This window comes from Camelus dromedarius, chromosome 2, assembly GCF_036321535.1.
Source record: "Camelus dromedarius isolate mCamDro1 chromosome 2, mCamDro1.pat, whole genome shotgun sequence".
In the NCBI taxonomy this organism is placed as follows: domain Eukaryota; kingdom Metazoa; phylum Chordata; class Mammalia; order Artiodactyla; family Camelidae; genus Camelus; species Camelus dromedarius.
In genome coordinates this window covers 62,843,467-62,865,887 of record NC_087437.1, presented here as the reverse complement: position 1 = coordinate 62,865,887, position 22,421 = coordinate 62,843,467, and the positions used below count along the sequence as shown (strand labels likewise).

The window sequence follows — 22,421 nt, the reverse complement described above, 5'->3', positions numbered from 1 at the left end:
ACAGAGCAGATACGGGCAGAGCCGGCATCCTGGGGTAGAAGCTGTTAGATGAGTTACTCCTCAACATCCCAGTCTGGGCTGGCAAACAGGTGTTAGGGATGTAAGTCTACTCTGTTGTACTTAGTAAACTGGTGGGGGATTTTCTCTTTTCTGGGTTCCACATCCCCCATCACCCTCCCTACCCACCCCCACGCCATCTGAAAGACTTGGTCTGATCCCAGTACTTCCTGGGCCACCCTTAGCACAGGAAGCCCCACTTCTCCACACACAGGAGCCCTGATTACCTTCCCCAGACTGAGCACTGATCCACTGAACGTGTTCCTGGGGTCACAGTTTCTCCACCTTCTTCTTTTCTGTTTGCACCTGCTCCCCACCCCGACTGCTGCGTGGCTGCCTGCATAAATACCCTCCTCCTCCAGCCTGTCCCTGACCTGTATATCCGATCTAGCTACTCCAAGTATGATCTGTGGACCAGCAGCAGCAGCACCTGGGAGCCTGTCAGAAGTGTGAATTCATTGGCTCCATCCCACCCCTACTGAATCCTGATCTCTTACGGGTTGAGAAATGGATAGGAATCTGTGTTTTTGTAGGCGATCCAGGTGGTTCTTATGCACGCTGAAGTTTTAGAACCTCTGTTAAAGGTTTAAAATGGTATAAATATAAACTGTTGAGACTTGTGCACCCCACTGTACAGAGGCAATCAAAGGGAAGATCTTAGGAGTGGGGTATAAGAAATGAAGCGACGACAAAGAGAGTGGAGTCAAGGGCACTCAGGCAGTGTTTGTCCTCAGCCTCACTTTGAGCTCCAAGTCAGGGACAGTGGGAGCTGTGGAGGAAAAAGAGATGGGGTTTATACCATTATAGGAGGTCCCTGGCTAACAGCGGGGCTGGGGGAAGGCTGCCTAGGAGTTTTGCAGGAGATCCCACTGATACTGGTTCTGTAGAGGAGACCTGGTTCAGGAAGGTGGGTCTGACCCCAGTTCTGCAGAGCTGTGTCCTCAGGTGTTCAGAAGTTGCAGGAATCAGCCCAAGAGAAAAGTGCTGTGGGGGCGGAGGTTCTCACAGTCGGGGCGTGGAGCGTGGCACCCACACATGGCTCGAGAAACTCCACAGGCTGGGAATGCGTGTTTTTCAGGGTTCGACGAGAACCTGGACGTGCAGGGGGAGCTGATTCTGCAGGATGCCTTTCAAGTGTGGGACCCGAAGTCGCTGATCCGGAAGGGGCGGGAGCGACACCTGTTCCTCTTTGAGATCTCCTTGGTTTTTAGCAAGGAGATCAAAGACTCTTCAGGACACACGAAATATGTTTACAAGAACAAGCTACTGGTAGGTGGGGCAGGTGGGGTCAGATGAGTCTCCCCATTTGCATAGCGCCCTTGGGCAGGAAGGGATCTCGGACACTCAGCTCATCTCTCCCCTGGTGCCACACCAAAACCATCCTGGACAAGTGCAAATGCATCCTAGCTGGAAAGCCCCCACTTCTGCATCTTAGAGGTCACTGTTCTTCCTGCTGGCTTTTGGCGCCTCCCTCTTCACCTTCCCTCCCTGCTGCCTGCTCATCAGGCGTGCCTGTAGGTCCTTTCATCCCGGGTAGAGGAACAGAATATGCGGTCTGTTTAAGTTTGATTGACAGAGCCCCTCCCTCGGTCCTCTCCTCTCTGTTGCCTTTCCCTCCCCACCCCAGCCCTAAGTCTCCCCACCGCCCTCCCCTCCCCCGCCTCTCACAGGCATTTCCTGTCTACAGACCTCAGAACTGGGTGTGACCGAACACGTCGAGGGCGATCCCTGCAAGTTCGCCTTGTGGTCTGGGCGCACCCCCTCCTCAGACAATAAAACAGTGCTGAAAGTAAGTACTGCTCTCTGCTGGGCACCAGGCCGGGTTTGGGGTAGCCTGAAGGGGGCAGAGGGATGTGGGCGTGTTACACCTACAAGCTGGGGCCTGGATACTCCACTAAGCCCCTGCGCCTCTCTCGGGAAGGGCAGCCTCATTGAGAAGCAAATTCTATCATGAAAGTAGACTGAAATCTCAAAGATGAATGGTCCCCTAAGTCCAGGCCTCTTTGGAGCATGGAGGGAAGAAGGCGGGGAGTGGCCTCAATAGACCCACTTCAATATGTTCTGCCCATGTGTCCCCTTCAAATGGCAAGGACAACGGTTGACCCTTTAGCAAAAGGCACCTTGATTTGCTCCACATTCAACATTTTTTTCCTGCACATCTTATCTACATATAAGATATCCTGCTCAGTGCCGTGAGGAATGACCGTGAATCAGATATGGACCCAGTCCTCTGGGAACGTACATTCTGTAAGCTCTAGTATATCGTACTAGCATGGGAACTAGGCTGTGAGAGGAGTGTTGAGAAAGGGTCTTAGGGAGTCGCCTCAGCTTTCCAGGGTGCATGTAGCCTGGGAACTGAGTCCGCACGGCTGGTACTGTTAGTGTTGCTCAGGAGAGACGCTGCAAACGGAGCACCCACCGGTCGTTTGCTTATCAGGGAAGAGCCTGTCTCCAAGAAGAAGATGGGCCAGCCCTGACCAGGCTTCACACTTGATCACTCTGAGTTGCCGGCATAGCTGCTACCTGACATGAGGTAGAATTACCTGGCAAAAATCCCATGAAGACAAATGAAATATTCATGGAAAGGTAGCAATCCCTTCAGTTCACAGGTTTACCAGGCTGAAAACCGAGGACTGGCTGAATCAGTACAAGCCTGGGCAGCCTTATAGGTGTTGAACATCCTGACGTATATTCAGTTATACTAGTTGGTAAATGGCTGCTGCCTTCAAATGCCCCCTCGCTGCCCCTCCTGTACTTCCCAGGCCTCCCGCAAATCTAGTAACTGAAGTGTTAATCCTCGGCCCAGTGAGGGCAGATACTGACTGGTTATTAAATACTTTGAAGATCACCCTTATAAGTCTGCATTGAGTATTGAGGTCATAGCCCTCTTCTAGGAGTTGGAGAAGCATGTCCCTGGATTGAAGAGTCAGAAGTATAAGAGAAATAAACTCCTCAAACATTTGGTGTCCTTGACGATGATGGCTTAAGCCTGCAAGTGGAGGGTTGAGAACTGTTTGTGTGGATTGGAGCAGAGTGGGGTTCTCATGCCTTCTCCCTGTGGCACTCCAGGCCTCCAACATAGAAACCAAGCAGGAATGGATCAAGAACATACGAGAGGTGATTCAAGAGAGGATCATTCACCTGAAAGGAGCTTTAAAGGAGCCAATTCAGCTCCCCAAAACACCAGCCAAACAGAGGAACAATAGTAAGAGGTAACCAGCGTCTCTGCCCCCAGCACGGCCTCTCGTGCTTCCGGGAGCGGGAATGAAGTGGGAGTGGGGGGAACCTTTGCTTTGCTTCCATGGGGCACTGTGCTATGCAGTGGCACTCAGCTCCGTGACACCCCACTCAGTTCCACCTAGAAGAGTTACCTTCTCTTTAAGCATCTCACCCGTTGCTGTCAGTTAAATTCAGCAGGGTTTCACTGAGCACCTCTTTTCCAGTAGATGCTCTGTTAGGTGCTACAGGAAGATAAAAGGAAGTGTAAGATGAGTCCATTCCCTTGAGAACCATCTGACTGTCAGGTCCCACACATGGAATAGTTAGGCAGGACGAACCAGTAAATGCTGCAAGAATCAAGGAGAGTGGACTTTGGATGACCACTAGAGTGAGGTGTCTGGGGAAGGCTTTGGGAAGGAGGTGGGCAGTGAGTGGAGAGCCAAAGGACTGCAGTGTAGGAGGTGGGGGGTATGGTGGGGCTATCCCTGCAGCTCTTACTATACCCCCCACCCCCCTGCAGATTCCTCACCTTCATTCATCTGACATAGGCAATGTGATTGGGCAGAAGAGGACTTATTTTTTATATCTTCATCTCTCTGGGCCCTGCTGAATCCCAGTTTTCCTTAGACCAGTGGATGACTGCTTAAGTATTTCTCAAGTCTTCATGTGACAGTCACTTACAATGACTCTTTTGGAGGTCGCTTCAAAATAAAGCATACAAAACTTCAAGAAAAAAACTAAAGAAAAACAGTTCTGAGGTGATGGATGTTGGTGATAGCAGGCTGTCCTCTCCTCTCCTATTCATGAATGGAATAAATGCAGAAGATGTAGTTGACATTCAGGACACAGGCTTGAGAACCACCAAGGGAGGTGGTGGCCAAAAGAAGGGTGTGGCTAAGAGAGAGATTCCTCCATGGGGAGAAGCCCCAAGACCAGTATGGCCAGGGTAAGGTCCCCTCTCAGTGCTGGAAGCAAAAATGATGACTGTATTGGGGAGGAGTTATTTTGATTTCAGTTACCTATGTCCAGAGTCCAGGTAAGGGGCAGATTTAGTTCAGCACTAGAGACAGACCCTGCTGTAGGAAGCCCCTACTTCAGTAAAGAAGACAGAATGGAAGCAGTTTTAAGGAACTAAAGGCCCGGGACCCTGCTGGGAAGATATTCAGGTGAGGGTGGCTAGGGTTACCCTGGGAAAGAGCCCCTCTCTCCTACAGTAGGGGAGTTTGAGCATCTCTAGATCATGGGATGGGCATACCTTGGAAATGCTCGCACCTTTTCTTGGTCATTGTCCTGTGATGAGAGGGTGAGAAACCTTGGCAGACTCTGCAGAGAACAGCCAGGCATTGTGTTGTTTCATTGGTTTGGCTCCCTGCATATGGGGACAGAGTTTACGGAGGAGTGGATTGGCTTAGGGAATACTACCTACACTCCTGGATGGGCTCCCCAGATCCCCCAGAACTGGCTTCATCTGGAGTGGACCAGAAGGGCCTGCAATGGGCCAGAATAGTGGGAAGCAGAAAGTACAGCCAACTCTCAACTATCTACAAATGGGGGAGGAGGGGGAGGAGCAGTGGTCCAGATATCTAAAACAACAGATGATCTAAAAGTCCTTTATTTTTGGTTTTGAAATGCATCACATAATTTCTTTTTACAGCAGATTTTCCTTCCTACGAATGTGTGGCTTATATTATTAAAATAAGCTGACATTTCCCAAGCCCACATATGGTGATGAGAGAGCAGTTGACTTAAAAGTGTTCTAAGTGGAGAAAACACTTTTTAGGACTAGTAGACCCTGTGTACATACATACACATCGTATGTGTACCCACATGCACGCACGTGTCCGCATACACTCACACGCCAGATTGTGATTGTTTAGACTCTGAGGCGGCTTCAGTGTATGGATATACTGCCCATGTGGTAGTACTCTCAGGCAGCCAGTCCCCATTTCCCTACTGCCGTACGTCTCCACAGGCAGTATCGAGGTGTGACTTTCACAAAGACCTCCATAGGAAGAGCTGCCATTTCCTGTGCTGACTTATGCAACCCCAGGCCCCCATCTCCAGTTTTCTCTGACACAGACTGTTCAGCCTTCACCAGTTCCCAGGCATCTAATCCCCCTTGGCCCGGGCTTTGAGTTCAGTGTAGGATTGGGACCCAGATCTAAAGCTGGGGAGTTAAGAGAGCATGAGCATGGGACAGCTATATGGCCCAGGGGCCCAGGAAGGGGTCCAAATGCCAGGAGTGTCCTTGGGAGACTGTCTTCTCAGAAGCACAGGAACACAGCTGGCTCACGAGCTGCTGTAGAATCTGTGACTGTCTCCCTGTCTTTAAGAAGATGCCTTGGCCTTCTGTGTTAATAAGTTGTCATTGTAAATCATCACGAGCTCAACAGGACCCACCAAAGTGAAGGCAACAAACTCCTCCTCCATACCCAGGAGTTGAGGGTCCAGCATGAGGACAATCCCAAAGGATAATCTCCTCTAAAGAAAGTAGCCCACCCCATTTTCTTGAGCAAAAGAAACACAAGTCAGACAAGTGTATTATCAGTTCTGTTTTTTTAATCAGCCAGCTATAAGCCACCTGCCATCCTGTTTCAGCATGCAGAAAAACTATTTGAATACTCTGAACTCCGGGATTATTGGAGAGGACCCAGGCAGTAGGATAGAAGCCTAGGTTCTAAGCAGGACATACTTCTTCCTGCTGCCAATTACAGACCCATTCCTAGTAAAAATAAATAAAGAATTGTTCCACCTGCACCGTGGGCCAGAGGAGTTATGGACAAGGAGTCATTTTGTGTCCAGTTATCAACATAGTGATTATGTATTTGCTAAGTGCAGGAGGTGACGTCACTGAAAATCACATGGGGCTGCTTCCTTTAGTGGGATAATTTTAGACAAATCCCTGCTAGAAAGTGCTAAGGCTCTGCTCTGCCAGCCCAGCTGGAAATGCTTGTGTGCTCTAAACCCACAGTGGTTCCCCCCACCCCCACCCCTGTTGTTTTTCTCTTCTTCCTGCAGGGATGGAGTGGAGGATGTTGACAGCCAGGGGGATGGAAGCAGCCAGCCAGACACCATCTCCATTGCCTCTAGGACCTCTCAGAACACAGTGGACAGTGACAAGGTAGGACAGTGCCCCAACCTTCCTCCCCGCAAGACTTCTTGTTGGCTTAACCGCCCCTGGAGAGTTACCCCCCGAGGAGTTTCTCTCACGGTGGAGCCTGACCTCAGGAGCCAGGGGTCTCTCTGTGCTGGCCAAAGGGAAAGAGCAGGGCTGGAGGAGGTATGTCATGGTATGGAGATCTTGTCTGAGGGGACAGAAGACTGAGGCAGCCGGCCAGACCTCTCACGTTGTGACAGTTGAGCAGAATCGGTGCAGGTGAAGAGTGAGTCTGGGTCTCCTCTCTCCTGAGATGCCGCACCGGGGCTGCTCTGTCTTCTGGGAGGCTAGAACTCAGGGAGCGAAGTCTGAGATAGTTTCCTGAGACTTTAGTGGCTGTGATTGGCTCATCTCAAAGTTAGACCAAAAGCAGTGATGTGGGAAATGGCCGCAGAGATGCTGATTGGAAGGGGCTGCCTATCTGAAGGGGTCCCGTGGAAATGATGCCTCCCTCTGGCCGGAGAATTGTGGCTCCATTTCCAAGGGGGAAAGGACCTGGAAGTGGTGTTTGAAGCAGTGTAGAGGGGTGTAGTAGTCTCGTGAGAAAACCTGGTCACTTGCTCTCTTACATTTTGGAGCAAGTAAGCGAAAGTTAGGAGCTCTGATGGGTCGAAAGAAAGGAAACTAGCCAAGACTCAGTGTATTTGCTCAAGCAAGGGGAGGGCTCCAGCGGTCTGAATGTGCAGCAGGGACAGCGGAAGATTCTGTCTCCGACCCTAATCTCATTTGCTTCCCTCAGGGTTGGAAGGGTATGAGGTGACCTTTGGCTGCATCCTAATGATTTCATTAATAAAAGTGGATTTTCAAAGACGATTTAGCCCTAGTTTATCTAGACCTAGTATTTTGGCATTAGTCCTTCAGCCCCAGGCAACAGGCTGTATCCTTGCTTCATTTTAGTTTTCTAAATTATGGGCATTATTAAAAAATAAACTGTATTCATTAGGATTTTTCCTCATTTTTTTTTCTTACTGGGGAAAAAAAAAGACCTTGTCCCCAAACCTCCTAAGATCACAGTGCTAAATCACATTCTAGACTAGGATGCTCAAGGTAATTCATTCTGTCTGACCTGCTGCCTTCAAGTTTCTAAGCCATTTTCGACTGACTATCCAAGTGGATGGAAAATTAGTTTTTTTCCACTTGTAAAAACATACAAGGAAAACTATTTCTGTACTTTCCTTTCTCTTTGGATCTGTTGTTTAGAAAAATAACCTAGAGTACCCTATGAACGGAAGTGTTTCTTTTTAAACGGTCGGTGGTTAGTGAAGTGCAGTGTCTCCCATGTTCAGACATAGCCTGTTAGTTCTGTGCTCGGGGGGTTCATCCCTTCCAGCTGCTTCTCCGTCTTTGCCACCGCCCTGACTTAGACAGACAGCTCTGCGAGGGACAGTTGTCTTAGGAAGCCCTCAGCTCCAGCCATTCCTCGTCTTCTGACAAGGGGAGGGAGGCCAGGGTAGAACGCCTCTAACAGCAGGCATTTCATTGTTAAGGAGGAACCCTGGTCCTTATGCATTATTCTACAAGTAAGGAAACTGAGGCCCAGAAAGACTGAGTGACTTGCCCAAGAAAATTCTAATAGTGGAAAAAACAGGAGCTAGAACCCAGGTCTTCCTGATTCACTGTCATGTTTTTCCCTCGCTCTAAAAGTCAGAGTGTGGAGCTCCCGATGCTAAGACGGACTCAGCTGGCCAGTCCTTCTGCAGGGTCCACACAAACATCGGTTACGTATTCGTGAAAAAGCACCCACCATGTGGCGAGCTCTGTGCTGGGTACTGTAGAGAGATGTGGGCTCTCTGTTGAGTGTAAATCCTCATTTGTGTGATTTTCGTTTCATGTGTGTCTCCATAGCCAGACTCTTAACGCCCTGATGAGGGCACAGGTTGTGTCTGTCTGTTTCATTGGTGTACCTTTGGCACATAGCACACACAGGTGCTCTGGAATACTGTGGAATGAGTGAACTGACCTCAGGGAACTCCAGCATTAAGAGGAAGTGGTCTGAAAGCAGCCAAACATACAAACATGGTATTTTTAAACATGCTAAAAAAGCCTGGAAATTCCCTTTCCCCCATGCAGAAAGCTTCGGTCAGCTGGAGAGCCTGGCCTGCTGGGAACATTGACCCCCAACTATCTTCTCAGGCCTTGGGAAACATGGGCAGCAGGTTGGGAGATGAGGAGAGATTCTGTGTTCCGACACGAAAGCTGGAAAATCGCTTAGAAATCGTCAGATAAAGGGAGGGCCTGTCTATGACCCTGCGCTGTAATGAGATCAGGACAGCCGTGTGTGCCCCTGACCTGCACGCTCCTTCATCAGAGAAACCATTCATTGGTATCTTTGAATCCATAGATGTTACCAACAGTGTTAGATTTCCCTCTAACTACACTGGAAGACCAGGAAACTGGGTCTCTGTTGGTTTCCAAGTGGTCAGGTGAACAGACTCTGAAGAAGAGAAAAAGAAAGTGGATGGATTCAGGTAGGCTGAACCATATTCAACAGAAGGGCAGACAGGGTGGCTGTGGGGAGGGGATGGGGCAGGGACATCTCACAGGGGTCTGGGGCATTTTAACAGTGAGTTTCTAGAAAGGGCCTCAGTCTTCTTCTAATCCAGAGGAGTGAGAAGAGTGGCCCTGCTGGGCTGGGTAGATGAGGAAACTGTAACCATTAAAGGGCCATGACAATGGCCTTGAGGAGCTGTGGGGCCCCAAGGCACCTCTGCAATCACCTGGGATGTTCTTTGTGTGCTGTGGTGGGATGGAAGGAGGTGGGTCTAAATTCCAGCTCTGGTACTCACTGTCTGTGTCATGTGGCATGAGTTCCTGCACCTTAACTTCCCTCTCTGTACAATGAAGGTCATATCCATCTCACTGAGTCACTGGGAAGATCAAGTAAAATGTATTTACCTGGTACCTGTTAGACATTAACTAAAGGTTAATTCCCACCCTTATTAGAGGGGAAATGGAAATTTAGATAGTATAAATAAGAGTGCACAACTATTTAGAAGACTGGGGATCTTTGGAAGTTCTTGAGTAGAGTTCTGCCCTCTAGGTTCAGGGTTCATTAATTTTCAGTGGATTTTTCTATGTTAGACCTAAGGGGATGTGGCTTCCATTTATTGGTCTGTAGATTGAACAACGTTACTTCTCTTTCCATTTGTTAGCCCTTCGACTCTAAGGAATGGGTATTTGTTGTTAGCATTGGCTCATGGCTTATTTTATTATCTAATGGGGTTATGATCCACTCCTGTCAGCTTTCATTCTGGTCCTCAAATTGTATCACCTTTGGCCCGTGGTAAGTAACCTCTAAGGCTTTAGATAATTGAAGACGGCGGTCTTGTCTTTTAATTTTCTTTGTTTAGAAGTCCTCAGTTTCTCCAGCTATTCTGTGTATTAGTATATTTTCATATCCTGGTTGCTGTCCTCTGGTTTACTCTAGTGTGTAATGATCTATATGAAATGGGGCATCCAGAATGTCGTATGGTACTGCAGGAGTGACCCAACCAATGCAAATTCAGGTCCTTGTTCTAGAGCTACCGTGCCTGCTCCCCTCCCTAAGATGGTACACCTTATGTAGTAGTGCACAGTGCTGGCTCGTAACAGCTCCTTGCCTGTTTTCATGGACGATCCTTAGCTGGGTAGGTGTTTTAGTAACCTGGCTGTCAGACTACTTTTTATCTATTAGATTTTCTCTTGTTTAGGTCCAGCCTAATATTCCACCATGTTTTGAATATAAATTATTATTCTGTCCAGTATGTAAGCTCCAATTCCCAGGATTATTAGCTAAATATACCTTCTGTGGCTTCATCCAAATTCTTCTTGCTAAAAAGACAAGATTGAGGACAGAAGACCAATGCTTGGCCCCTTCTCACTTCTCATCCAGGTTTTGAAACTTGGAACCCTCCTCGTCTGACTCTTCTTTCTAGGAAAGGGAAGTCCACCACTTTTCTCTATAACAGAGGAGCTAAGGTTGCTTGTTTTAAATTTTTCCGTGATGAAGAATCAGACTAATATTCTTAATTCTGCACTAAACATTGATGAAGCCAACATGGGTGCCTCAGCAAATGGCATGAGTGGTTTTCCCCAGAGTTGCTTTTGTTCACCTCTCAAATGGGTCTGCATAATTAGGTTCTACCTTACACCTGTCCCATGTAAAGGTGTCACTTCCCTGAGGGCAAATGGACATGCTTACTTTGTTCCATAGAGATCTGGGTCTGAGCCCCTTCCTACTCTGTCCCGAATATGCTCATGCTACTCTGGGCATTCCTCTCTTTTGCTCCTCCATGTATTAAGTGATGGAGCTTTGCAACCACACTTCAAAGAAATCCAGAATTATAGAATTCTAGTCAAGCAAGGCTGAGTAACGAGGTGGCAGTAAAGAAGTGTCTTGTTGTTGAACATGAATTATTCTGCTGAATAATTACCAGCTAGTGGTACAGGAGCAGCCATCTGGGCATTGACAGTCCCTACGCATGGATTTGCCATTGAGTCTAGGCATGCCAGAGACGCTCAATAAACGCTTACTGAATTGAACATTACAAACCCCTCCAGCAGGGTGGTCTCCATTCAAAATACACTATGACTTTCTAGACATGTCCAGGCAGGCTGGAGGCAGGGGACTGAAGTGAAATTGAGTTGCGAGTGCTATTCTATGCAAAAACTGTAAGGGAAAGCACACTGTGGAAACATCCCAGGGCTGATTTGAATGCGGGGTTTCAAAAACAAGCAGATCTGATCTAAGATACAAGCTAGGCTGATAATGGCAATGTGCTGATTGTAACAGGGAAATGCCTGGAGAAGCCTGGAGATTCAGGATCTAACTGTATAGTTTTTAAACTCTGAACTATCAAGTCAATGTAATGGGTCATGACCAAAATTTTGTTTTACCATTTGGGAAGAAACGCTTGGTTTAGAGATGGTGAAGACCCACCTAAAGGGAAGGTCAAAAGGTTCGTACAAGGTCACTCACTGCAGTAACATGATGCCTATAACAAGGGGCAAGGCAGCCTGGCTGCAGAAGCCTTCTGGGAATAGATTGCCATTGAGCCTCACCTGGTTTCTCAGAACCTAGTAATCCTGACACATGCACTCTGGGAGCACAAAGCAGGTCACCGGCTGCAAGGGCTATAGTCAGAGTGGGTCCAGCTGCTGCACAATGCATTGGTGAGGGCACAGCCCACGCACTGCTACTTTGGTGGGGATCCAGCCCCTGCACTAGTATGTTAGTGAGGGCATAGCCCCTGCATTGGCCTATTCCATCTCTCTTCACTCATATTCTGTGTTAAGGGCCAGCAGCAGGTGCTGCTCTCTGTGCTGAGAGTACAGGAATGAATGAAGCAAGGCCCTGCCATTCTGTGGCTTACTTTCTTATAGAGATTAAAGGTAAATAAACAGAAAGAGAAAGGATGGCATCCCTGGTCTTCTGCTAATAGCACCAGAAATAAAAGACGACTCCTAGGTTTTTCTTGTAAGAAAAAGTAGGCTAATCCTGCAACTGGAAGAACGTGAATTAGATGTAAGAAATTAATTCCCTTGTCGGGATTAGGGTTAATAGGGGGGCAGAGGACCAGTGGGGAAAAGTAGAATCTCTTCATTTAAATGGGCTCATAAATAGAAAAACCCTCCAGAGAGTAGGGTTGGAGATAGGGCTTCTTTTGGGAGGAAGGAGAGCATCCTGGATCCAATCCCCTAAAAGCAGAATCTGTGACTGAGGTTCCTGTGTGTGTGATTTATTGGGGGTGTGCCTGCAGGAAAAGGGGCAGGGCCCGGTGTAGAAGGAGCTAAGGCAAATACACACGTGGTTTCAGCTGGAGTCTCAGTCTGATCCCTCCTGGGGCTGGCGCAGGCGTTGCACCCAGCATTTGCCCCGCCTTGAGGCGAGGGGGCTAGCCTTTTCTGTCATCTGTGAGCTGTTAGCAGCCACCATGCACAAGAGCCCTGGTGGGAAAGAGGATCTGAGGGGTGCAAAGGCGTTCCCTGTAGGGAGGGAGGAGGTGGGTTTGGGAATCAGGCATGGATTCAGTCCCTGGTTGTTTACCAGCTGCAGGACCTTGAGTAGGTCATTTAATTATTTCATGCCTCAGCCTCCTAGTCTGTCCAGTGAAGGCAATGATTTCTGCTCCCCGGGTTTTGAAGGATTAGGCAAGATCCTGTATGAAAGAGTATGTGGAGTAGAGGAGACAGGCGGTGGGTAGGTTGCTGTCCAGGTGACTGCAGGCCATTCCCATGCGAGAAAATGGACAACATGCTCCCTGGAGTTTTAAGGGCCCACAGGTCACTGGGTACTGTCACTGAGGATAAAACCAAACATCTGGAAATGTGGAGTCTTAACAGTGTCAGGACTAATAAAAATCCTCACCCAGGGTATTTTTCACTCAACAAATTCTTAAAAACCATCAAGGTGGTCCACCCACAGTTGAGTCTCCAGAACAAGGTGACCGCGTGTTGCATTCAGCTGGGGTGCCTGAGCAGGTGAACCTCCCGCTGGAGATCCAGCCCATTAAAGGCACTGTGTTAAAAGCTGGGTGGAAGTGTGACAGGTCTCCAGGAGGGAGTCCTGAGCACTTGTGTCACTCTGCCCGTTGTCTCAGGGCCCTAAAATACTTCTTTAGAGGAAGAGGTTTATGTTGCCGCCCATCTAGTAACAGGATACTTTCTAACCCTTAATAAATACCTATAAAGAGTGTATAATTGTACTCCTTGTTCCCGGGGTTTGGAGCGGATATATCTGATACCTCAACTTGGACTTCATAAACTGTTATCCCGAGACTCAGTCTCATCTTACCCACACCTGGTGGTAGAGTGGGTTAGATTTGTTGTCTGAACCCTAGGTAGAGGCATTATGATTTTGTCAAGGACTTGGTAGTCACCCCAAAGTAGGGAAAATGGCACTTTAAGTTTTAAGTTCAAATTGTGATTTTTTTTTTCATTTTCTGAATAATCCAAGTCCAGGACTGGGTCTGAAAATAACCATTTTTCCTAGTGTTACTTTGTTACACTGATCTGTGGTGGGCGGGGTGGAGGGAGTGGTGGCAGCAGTGAGCAGTGAAAAGCAGAGGATTCCCGGATCCTTGGGACACAAAGCTCCTGTCGAGGCTGCTCTGTCACCTCCCCAGAAGCCCAACTCCATCCTCTCCTGAGCAGCGTTCCGCACAGGACAAACATGTTGGCTTTTCAGAACAAATCTTTAAAGTGCAAGAAGTTGAGGTCGCAGGTTTTCCTCTAAATGAAAAGTTGCTCAAATAAATGACTGGCTTCCAGCCTTGCATACAACCCAACAGTAGGAAAGACACTTTGCTGAAAAATATGACTGAGGTTCACAGGGCAAAATCTCTCACAACAGCATTGTTTTACTTAATACTTGACTTATACTCACTCCAGAGCTTGAAATCCTCCCTCCGGAGACCCACCTTTAAAGTTACCAATCATCTGAAAAAGCAAATAAGCTTCATAAAGCATAGCAGCTGGTGAGCAGCTTGCTGCACGCAGGCAGAGCGCGGGACACTGCGCCTGCACAAAATCTCTTTGTTTCTGGTGGCAGCGTTGTGCAAGTATCTGTTCCAGAGATAAGGAATTTGCAAAAGGTGACTTGCCAGGAGATTAGATCTCTGTGTGATAACTGCAGGGTGGCCGGAGGCCAGATTTAACTCGGGGTGAGTTTGGAATTTGGAAACACAGAAGCTCAGGGAAGAACAGAACCTGAGAGATCCTCTAGCCCTCTGCCTTCTTCCTGTTTAAAGGAAACAGGGACTGTGTTCGGCATCACAGAGCCAGTTCATGGCAGACCTAAGGCTCAAACCCAAGTCACTCTCCTGCCTGTTAAATTGGATTTAAAACATAATACTTTTGTAGTAACCCCAATAGTTCAACTTCTAGAACTTTGTAGCAAAAAGCAAACACTCTTGTTCCTGGCTTCTTCTCCAGCTGCCTCTACACCACCCTGCACTGGCCCCAGCAAATCCCAACAACCCAAAGTAAGTCACAGAGTGGTTCTGTAGGCCAGTCCGCTGTCTCTGGGGCTGGCGTGTAGCAAAAGGGAAAGAGAACTTCTTGACTGTTAATGCCTATCACAGACTCTTTGATACCAAGTACTTGTGACTCATCTGGTGGCCTTGGCGGGAGTGTGATTCTGTCCCAGACAGTCTTCAACCCTTTCAAGGCAAATTCCCGGTTGGGTTCTGAAAGCTTGGCAGTGAGCACCGGTAGCAAGGCTGATCCCTGCCTCCAAGCTGCCTGGGAACAGTGAGTCTCCAGAATCAGCTCAGCCCTGCCACAACCCAGCACAAATTTCAGTTCTACTTTTAAAAATTTGGGTGGAAGGAGAAAGCAAATTTGAGATTAAACCAAGATGTTAAAGTGGATTAGCTGGCGACAGTCCAAGGCAAACAAGACCCAAGTGAGTACACTGCCTGCTGGGGAGAAGGGGCACGAGACAAGACGGACGGACGGACAGCTGGGGAGATGGCATGGGGGGGGGCAAGCGTGGAGACTGTAGGCAGAGAAGCGGCAGCTCTCAGGGCGAGGGTTTTACTTGGTATTCTGCACAGACCTCTTGGCATATCACTTACTCTTTTCTCCTTCTGTGTAAACTGAAAAGTTATTTTAGTGCAGAACAGGCTGACTGAGTCTGCCTTATTAAAGCTAATGGTAAGGGGAAATGGGCTGTGGGAACTATTATTTAAAAGTTGTGCTCCTCAGTGACTAGAAGTGCCACCAGGAGTTAGGGTATCTGGAGGTAAGCTCTGCTGGCGGAGGTGAAAATTAACTCTTAGAAGTTTCAAGCAGAAGTGTTACTGGAAATGAACGTCTAGCACCCAAGCAGTAAGACCAGAGCCGGTGGGGCTGGTGAAGGTGAATTTGAAGTGGTGGCCCTGCTTTCCCTGGGACTGCCTTCACCCATGCAGCTGTGCTGTAAAATGTGACGTATATTTTCTGTGGCCATAACAGGAGTCTTGGGAAAAGCCTGTCTGACAGACAAGTGGATAAATATTACCCTATTTCTTGATCTTGACCTTAGATTGAAAATGCTCGTTTGGGCTTTACCTGCCAGGAAGCTTAGTGTCACGTCCTCACTGCCAATGGCCGCTGCCCACCTGTCTGCTGTGACCAGTGTAGTTGGTAGCCACGTGACGGGGATGGGTAGACCTAAGGATTTGTGGCATTGGGGTGAGACGATGTGATCCTGTTGCCAGAAAGCAGGACCTTGTCAAGAGAAATGAGTTTGCATGTCCTCCGGGGCCGCCTCCCACTAGAAGCAACAGTGAGGATGTGATTTTTGGCTGAGAGTCTCTCCCCAGGGCACCAAGTAGCAAACGTCCACCAAGTAGAGCAGCCTGCCTCTCCCCTGATAGTTTTTCCTATCCACTCCCTAGTTTTAACCAGACCCTTCCCTCTGCTAATCAGTCTTTCCATTCATCTGCCACCATGTTCCATGCAGGTCTGGTCCTAGCTGTGTTTCAGAGCTGTCAGTCAGTTTCCAGCCTCCCCAGGTGTGAGGGCTTAGGGCTGAGTCTTCCAAGTTCAGAATGTTCATCTACTGTCATTATTATTATTATTATTATTATTAGTAGTAGTAGTAGTAGTAGTAGTAGTAGTAGTAGTAGTAGTAGTAGTAGTAGTAGTGCTGTAATTGGTTCTGTTTGAAATTGCTGATTGCAGAGAGATGTATATACACTAATTAGAAGTTCAGGAGTTACCGCTCTAATCTGCGTGGCCCCTGCGACGCTGGCTCTGGGATGCTCACTGGATGCTCCCATATGCATTGCTCTCTGCACTATCTGCAAGGGCTTATACTCCTCTCGAACTTTATGATGTACTGAAGAGAAAAAACAAACAGGCTGTATCTTTCTGTTCATCTCCTGTCTCCTGCTAGCTGGTCCTGTCTCCCTTCAGCTGCAGGAACGGGGTTTAAAAATTGTTTCACTTACTCTTTGCTGTTACTCACTTACACATGGACAATAGTCTGACTTAGTGAGCACTAGAGGATATTAAAAATTCATTATCTTTTCTTTTCCTTGTGATTTTGATGTATGTTACCTTTTATCTCGTTGATTAATCTATCAGCCCTTCATTGAGCCCCTATGTGTGGCAGACACTATTTAAACACAGAGGATATGGCAGTGAGCAAATAGACAAAGTGCCTCTGTGACCTGCTTAGACCTTTCTCTTTTGTGCTGATGTGAACCTAAATATGCTCAATTTTGAGGGCTTTAGAATGCACTGGAACTTGCTTCTGGTGGTTTTTTTTTTTTTTTTTCGGATGTCTCTACTTGCAGTTACAGAAATGTCCAAAAAAACAGAAGTAAGTTTTTATTTTAAAAGAACACAGCAATTCTTTTAAAAAAGATCATTTGAGATATCTTGAAGGTAGTCCCCCAGTTTTTAATTTCCTGATTCATGACCACTTCAAACCAGAAGTTTGATTTCCCACCGCTGTCACCTTTGGGCTATAGTTGCAGTCAGCAGATTTCCTGATTAGGGAAAGTTACCTTCATTGCAGGTAGACATTCTAGACAAAGAGAAAGATTAGGAAGTATCTACATAGCCCCCAAATATTTTAAAATTATTTCTGTCTCATAAAACAGGAATATCAAAAGAAAATTGTTCTTTTTTTAAAAAGGGAAAACTGTTATAATAATAAAGGGGATGAGGAGTGGAGAATAGTTTGTTAGAAGGGGTTCCTTCAAATTGTAGAACCTGAAATCTGTAATACAGAGTCTAACTCTTCTCAGCTGCCCCACAACCTCCCAAAACAGGAATGGTCACAATTTTTATGCCTGTTTACACACAGGCTATTAAGAATCTTTATTGTGATCATGAGAAATTTATTGAAAACTCCTCAAAGAGATGATTTTTAGGATATGTTCTCTAACATTAAATTTAAGACAGTACTTCTAAGAGGGGCATATAAAATCCCAACCACTAGATTGGTTGTGTTATTTAGAGGGTAACTAAGGAGGCCCTACCACTAACACCTGATCAAGCAGAAAACTCTGTTAATGGAGAAGAATGAAATTAGCTAGAGGCAAAATGGAAAATTATTTCAAATATATCAGTACACTGAACTCATTCTTTTATTTGACAGAATTATATTGAGTGTCCACTGATGACAAGATACCATGGAGATTCAAGACACATAAGAACAACCTCTGTCTTTGTCCCAGAGTCTTCTGAGTTCACACCCCCAACTATCTTATATGTGATACCAAATAGGGCGGCTATAGACATATTACATGTGTTTATAGAAGGAGACAGTTGTACTTAGCACTTCCTTTATGCCAGTTGCTGTGCTAGGCATCAGAAAAACAACAAAGATCAATGGTTTAGATACATACACAATAAGCTACATTTTATAACAGAAGTATGCCCGCTTTGAACAACAAACTTAGCCTGGGAACCAGAGAAGACATTTACACCAGAAGTGAAACTTGAGCTTGGCCTTGAAATTCATCTTCCTATTTCTCCTCCTTTGTATCAGTGTTGATCCCAAAATAATTATTCTAATCATGGACAGTCTGTAAAAGAGCAGTGCTACTGATACATCTGTATCCTACTGATATATCTGTATCAAAAGAATTATTTTGTTTTGATGGAGAATTAGACTTTTTTTTCAATAGACTGTTAGCTCTGACGGGAACTAGTCAAAAGTTCCCTTAGAATTTTTACCTAAACTTTCCTATGCTTTCTCATAATAATCTAATTAAACATGTTTTCCCTTAAGCACATGCATTTAAGATTTTTTAAATGAACTTTTGAAGCAATAATACATACACATGGTTCAAAATGTAGGTATTCTTCTAGAGATATTATTTAATATAAAAACTCATACTTATTCTTTTTTAAAATGTTTGAACAATTGGTAGCAAAAATATTATTTTATGCTGTTTTCCATGTAACAAACCTGGGTGATTTCATAGCAGGACGTGTAGAGCTACATCATCCTTTTGATGGCTGCACAGTATTCCATTACTCATAGTACCATAATTTATTTAACTAGTCCTCTATTGATGGGTGTATGGGTGTTTCTAGTCTTTTACCATGACAAACAACACTGTCATCCTTGTGTCTCACAGTTATGAGTTGTGAGTATATTAACAGGATAACATCCTAGAAGTAGAATTACTGCATGAAAGGGAATATGCATTTAAAATTTTTGATAGACGTTGTCAGAGCACCACCTATAGAAATTGGACCAATCTATACTCCTCCAGCTGAGTATGAGTGTCACTTTCCCCAATCTTGCAATCTAGTACATCATCAATATTTTTTATCTTTTCCAATCAGATACTTTAAAAATAACCCTTATTCATTATTGTTTTTGTATATTTCATTTAACTGATATTATCACAGCTGTATAATTGTCGATTATTTTAATGCAAATGTTTGGTATTTAATTTATACTGTTACCTAAGGAGAGTTATGGGTTTGTCTGATTAACTAATTGTTGTTTATGCTCTTATTTCTGTGGATAAAATGCATTCCTAATCATATACATCTGGCTTACATTAAACTTTTTAAAAATGTGTTAGTGTGAAATGTATATGCTGAAAACACATAAAGACCACTAAACATTTGAATGGATAGTTATAAAGTGAACATACATGTAGTAACCATGCAGGTCAAGAAAGCAAGACATTGTCAGCTTTCCAGAAACCCCCTGTGTGCCCCTCTCTGGTCACAACCCTGTCCTCTTGCCTGGAGGTAACCATTCTCCTAACATTTATAATAATAATGTCCTTACTCCTCTTTATTATTTTACCTCCTGTATTTGTGTCCCTAAACAATATAGTTTCAATATGGCTGTTTTTAAATTTTATATGGCTAGAATCATACTGTATGCTTGTGTGTGTGTGTTTGTGTGTGTGTATGTGTCTTTTCTCACTCAACACTTACTTTTGTGGAATTCATCCATGCTGATGTATATAGTTGTTCATTTATTTTCATTGTTGTATAGTATTCCATTGTATGAATATACCACAATTTATTTATCCTTTCTGTACATGGGATGTTTGGGGCTATTGTGAACAATGCTTCTGTGAATATTCTTGTATATGTATCCTTGTACACATGTACTTGAGTTTCTCTAGGAAGTAGAGCTAGGAGTGAAATTGCAAGGTGAAAAAAAAGCAAGAAGTTGCTAGGTGGTAGATGATGTAATCTGTTTTTCAAAATGTTGGTACCAGGTTGACACCTCTACCAGTATCCATGAGATACTGTTGCTCCACGTCCTCATGTATATTCGATAAAGTCAGACTTCAGAAGATTTTGCGTATCTGATGGGTATGTAGTAATATCTGTTTATGGTTTTAATATGCTTTCCCCTGGCCGAACATCTTTTCATATCTTATTGGGCCTTTGGATGTTGTCCTTTATGATGACCCTGTTCAAACCTTTGCCTAGTTATCTAGTGAGTTGTCTGGTTTTTTTCTTAAGCATGTTAGGACTTCTTCGTGTATTCTAGATATTAGTCCTGTGTTGGTTGTACATGTGTTAAATATCTGCTTTCACTCTGTGGCTTGTCTTTTCACTCTCTATATTGTGTCTTAATAAACCTTATTTGACGTTTTGAAGGTAATGCGTTTGTAAGTTAGAGGCTCGTGTGATGTGACATAATGAGAAATTTCGTACATTTAGTACTTTAAATTCAGTTCATCACTTGTTTCTCCACAGAATAGTGTGCCAACATGGAAACTTTATATATAATGTGGGTTTCTGCCAATCCCTAAGTTTACCTTTGTTTTAGTAGAAGAATAAGAACTAGTTGACTTTTTAAAATATATCTGTCTGTGCAATTTACTCTACACATTATGTGACAGGTACTACAGTTAAAGCAATGAAGCGTATTAGAAAAAAAGATGACAAGTCCATTGCATTTGGAACTCAGTTGTCTGACAGATTCAAGACCCAGAAAAGAAATCTTTGCATAGCAAAACTAAGTATCTATGCTCACAGGAAAGCCTCTCAAATCCTAGTTTTATATGTAATTGTTACTATCTTTGGCATCTAGTTACTGAGCCCATAAGAGAACTGGAAAAGGAGAAAGTTACTTCTATGTACACACACTAATAGCCACAAAGGCTGAGCTACTGACAGCAAGAGAGGGAGCAGAAAAGCTATGAAAGCAAAAGCTGATGGAGGAAATAAAACTCCAACAGTTGGGTTCTATTTAGTGAAGGGACCAGCAGTGCTGTGTGACCCAGCAGGCCTTAGGACTCCCTTGTGTCTTGTACTACACCATAATTATTACTCACATTGGTGTTTGTAATTGTCAACAAAAGGGGAAATTATGTTCAGTGTCTGTTGCTTTTTAAGGAGTCAGAGATGTAAACGTATTCATTAAGAAGATTTAAATGGGGAGAAAAAGTTGGTGTTGGTGTTTACCTTTAGTCCAGAACACTTGATTTTCCTGACAGACACATTTCCTAAGGGTTCTGGAGAGCTGAGGTGATGTTGACTGTGGTTTACATTAGTGGACAGATATGTAAAGGTGAAAGTCAACTCTTCTCAGGCCTAGTGACTGACTCTCACTCCTAGTGATTGAGCCTGCACACCTTTGGTATTTGTTGAGGGTCTGTATAATCCACTGTAGTGCAATCCACTGTCCTATCACACAAGGCCTGTGAAAAAAAAGCTTCCTAATTTGTCCTCAGACATTTACCGTACCTCCCTCTAATCCTTCCTCTACTCTGCTGCCAATGTGATCTTCACATCTGTGGCGTCAAGCCCTTGATAGCATCCCTTTGCTCTTTGAATGAATACCAAAATCCTCAGTGTGACCCATGCGGGCTGCATGATCTGGACGTTGGTCCACTTCTCATCACTGGAGCCACTCTTCCTCTTGTTTCCTGCCTCACCACCTTCCTGGCCTTCCTTGAATATGTCAGGTTTCTTGCCATCTCAGGATCTTTGTTTCCTCTGCCTGGAAAATTCTTTCTCCTCTCATGCCACAGTCCACCCCATCTGCTCTCTCTTCTTTCAGGTCTTAGCCTGTCCTGACTAACTTAGCCTCTGACTAACTCTGCTCCCCAAGTCATATCTCTCACAACATCCTATACTGTTATTTCTTGGAACCTGTCACCATTATTAACTATAGAAGCATTTGTTTGTCCACACAGTTGCCTCCTCCTCCAGATGTTAAGTCCGTGAGGGCAAAGACATACCTGTTTTATTCCCCCACTGCATCACCAAATCTAAAAGAATACTGATTCATAGAAGGTACTCAGTAAATATTTGTTAAATGAACAAATGAAGACCAAATAAACCCAAGGTAATGTGTTTGGCATTGTGGGTAAGAAAGAAATCTAGAAATTGGGGACAAATATAAGTAAGAAAATAAAACTTACAGTTTGGGAAGATTAGTTTGGGAAGATTCAGTGTTAAACTTTACCAAGTGGGTAGAGGGTAGAGTTTATCCAGGCAGCATTAGTGTTGGGAGTGGGGAGCAAAGTCACCCTAAATGCATCAAACAGCAAGAGGAGGGAAAGGGAGAAGGAAAGTGTATCCTCTGGGGCATGTGGAGTGAATATGTCTGATGAAGCATGCAGTTTGGGAGGTGAGCTTTGGGAAACAAAACTGGAATTATTGGTTGGGTCAGATCATGGCAGACGCCGGACACCGTTCAAAGGGATTTAGACTTTATTGAGTAGCATCCAAGAAACACTAAGTGGCTTTTTTTTTTTTTCAGCATGATGGTTACAGAGTTACTCTTATCTCACCTGGTTGTGTAACTGTCCTTTTATTCTCTCATTCTTTCTCTTGACTCAGAAAGAGTCTAAGGTTAATCCATCCACATGCTCTGGCTCTCATCCCTTATTCCACCTCCATCCAGCACACCCATTCAACACCTCTGCTCTCTCACATTGTCAAACATAGCCTTTTCTTCTGCCATTTGACACACATTTGTTACCTCCTGCTCCCCACAGTGGAACTTCTCCTGATTCTTCTTTTTCTAGCTCCTCCCCAACCTTCAACAAGGTTTTTGTTGCTTCCATTCTGATGTCCA

General features: G+C 45.2%; 1 protein-coding gene across 18 annotated transcripts in view; it reads left to right on the top strand.

The window, feature by feature from the left end:
• The window catches only part of KALRN (kalirin RhoGEF kinase), a 608,090-nt gene that overhangs the window by 409,015 nt on the left and 176,654 nt on the right, over window positions 1-22,421 (top strand). For all 18 annotated transcript variants that reach the window (XM_064494426.1, XM_064494420.1, XM_064494419.1 and 15 more), the window contains exons 30-33: window positions 1,136-1,326; window positions 1,745-1,846; window positions 3,127-3,269; window positions 6,295-6,397. In XM_064494426.1, coding sequence (XP_064350496.1) covers window positions 1,136-1,326; window positions 1,745-1,846; window positions 3,127-3,269; window positions 6,295-6,397 — 539 coding nt within the window. The remainder of the gene's footprint in view (window positions 1-1,135; window positions 1,327-1,744; window positions 1,847-3,126; window positions 3,270-6,294; window positions 6,398-22,421) is intronic.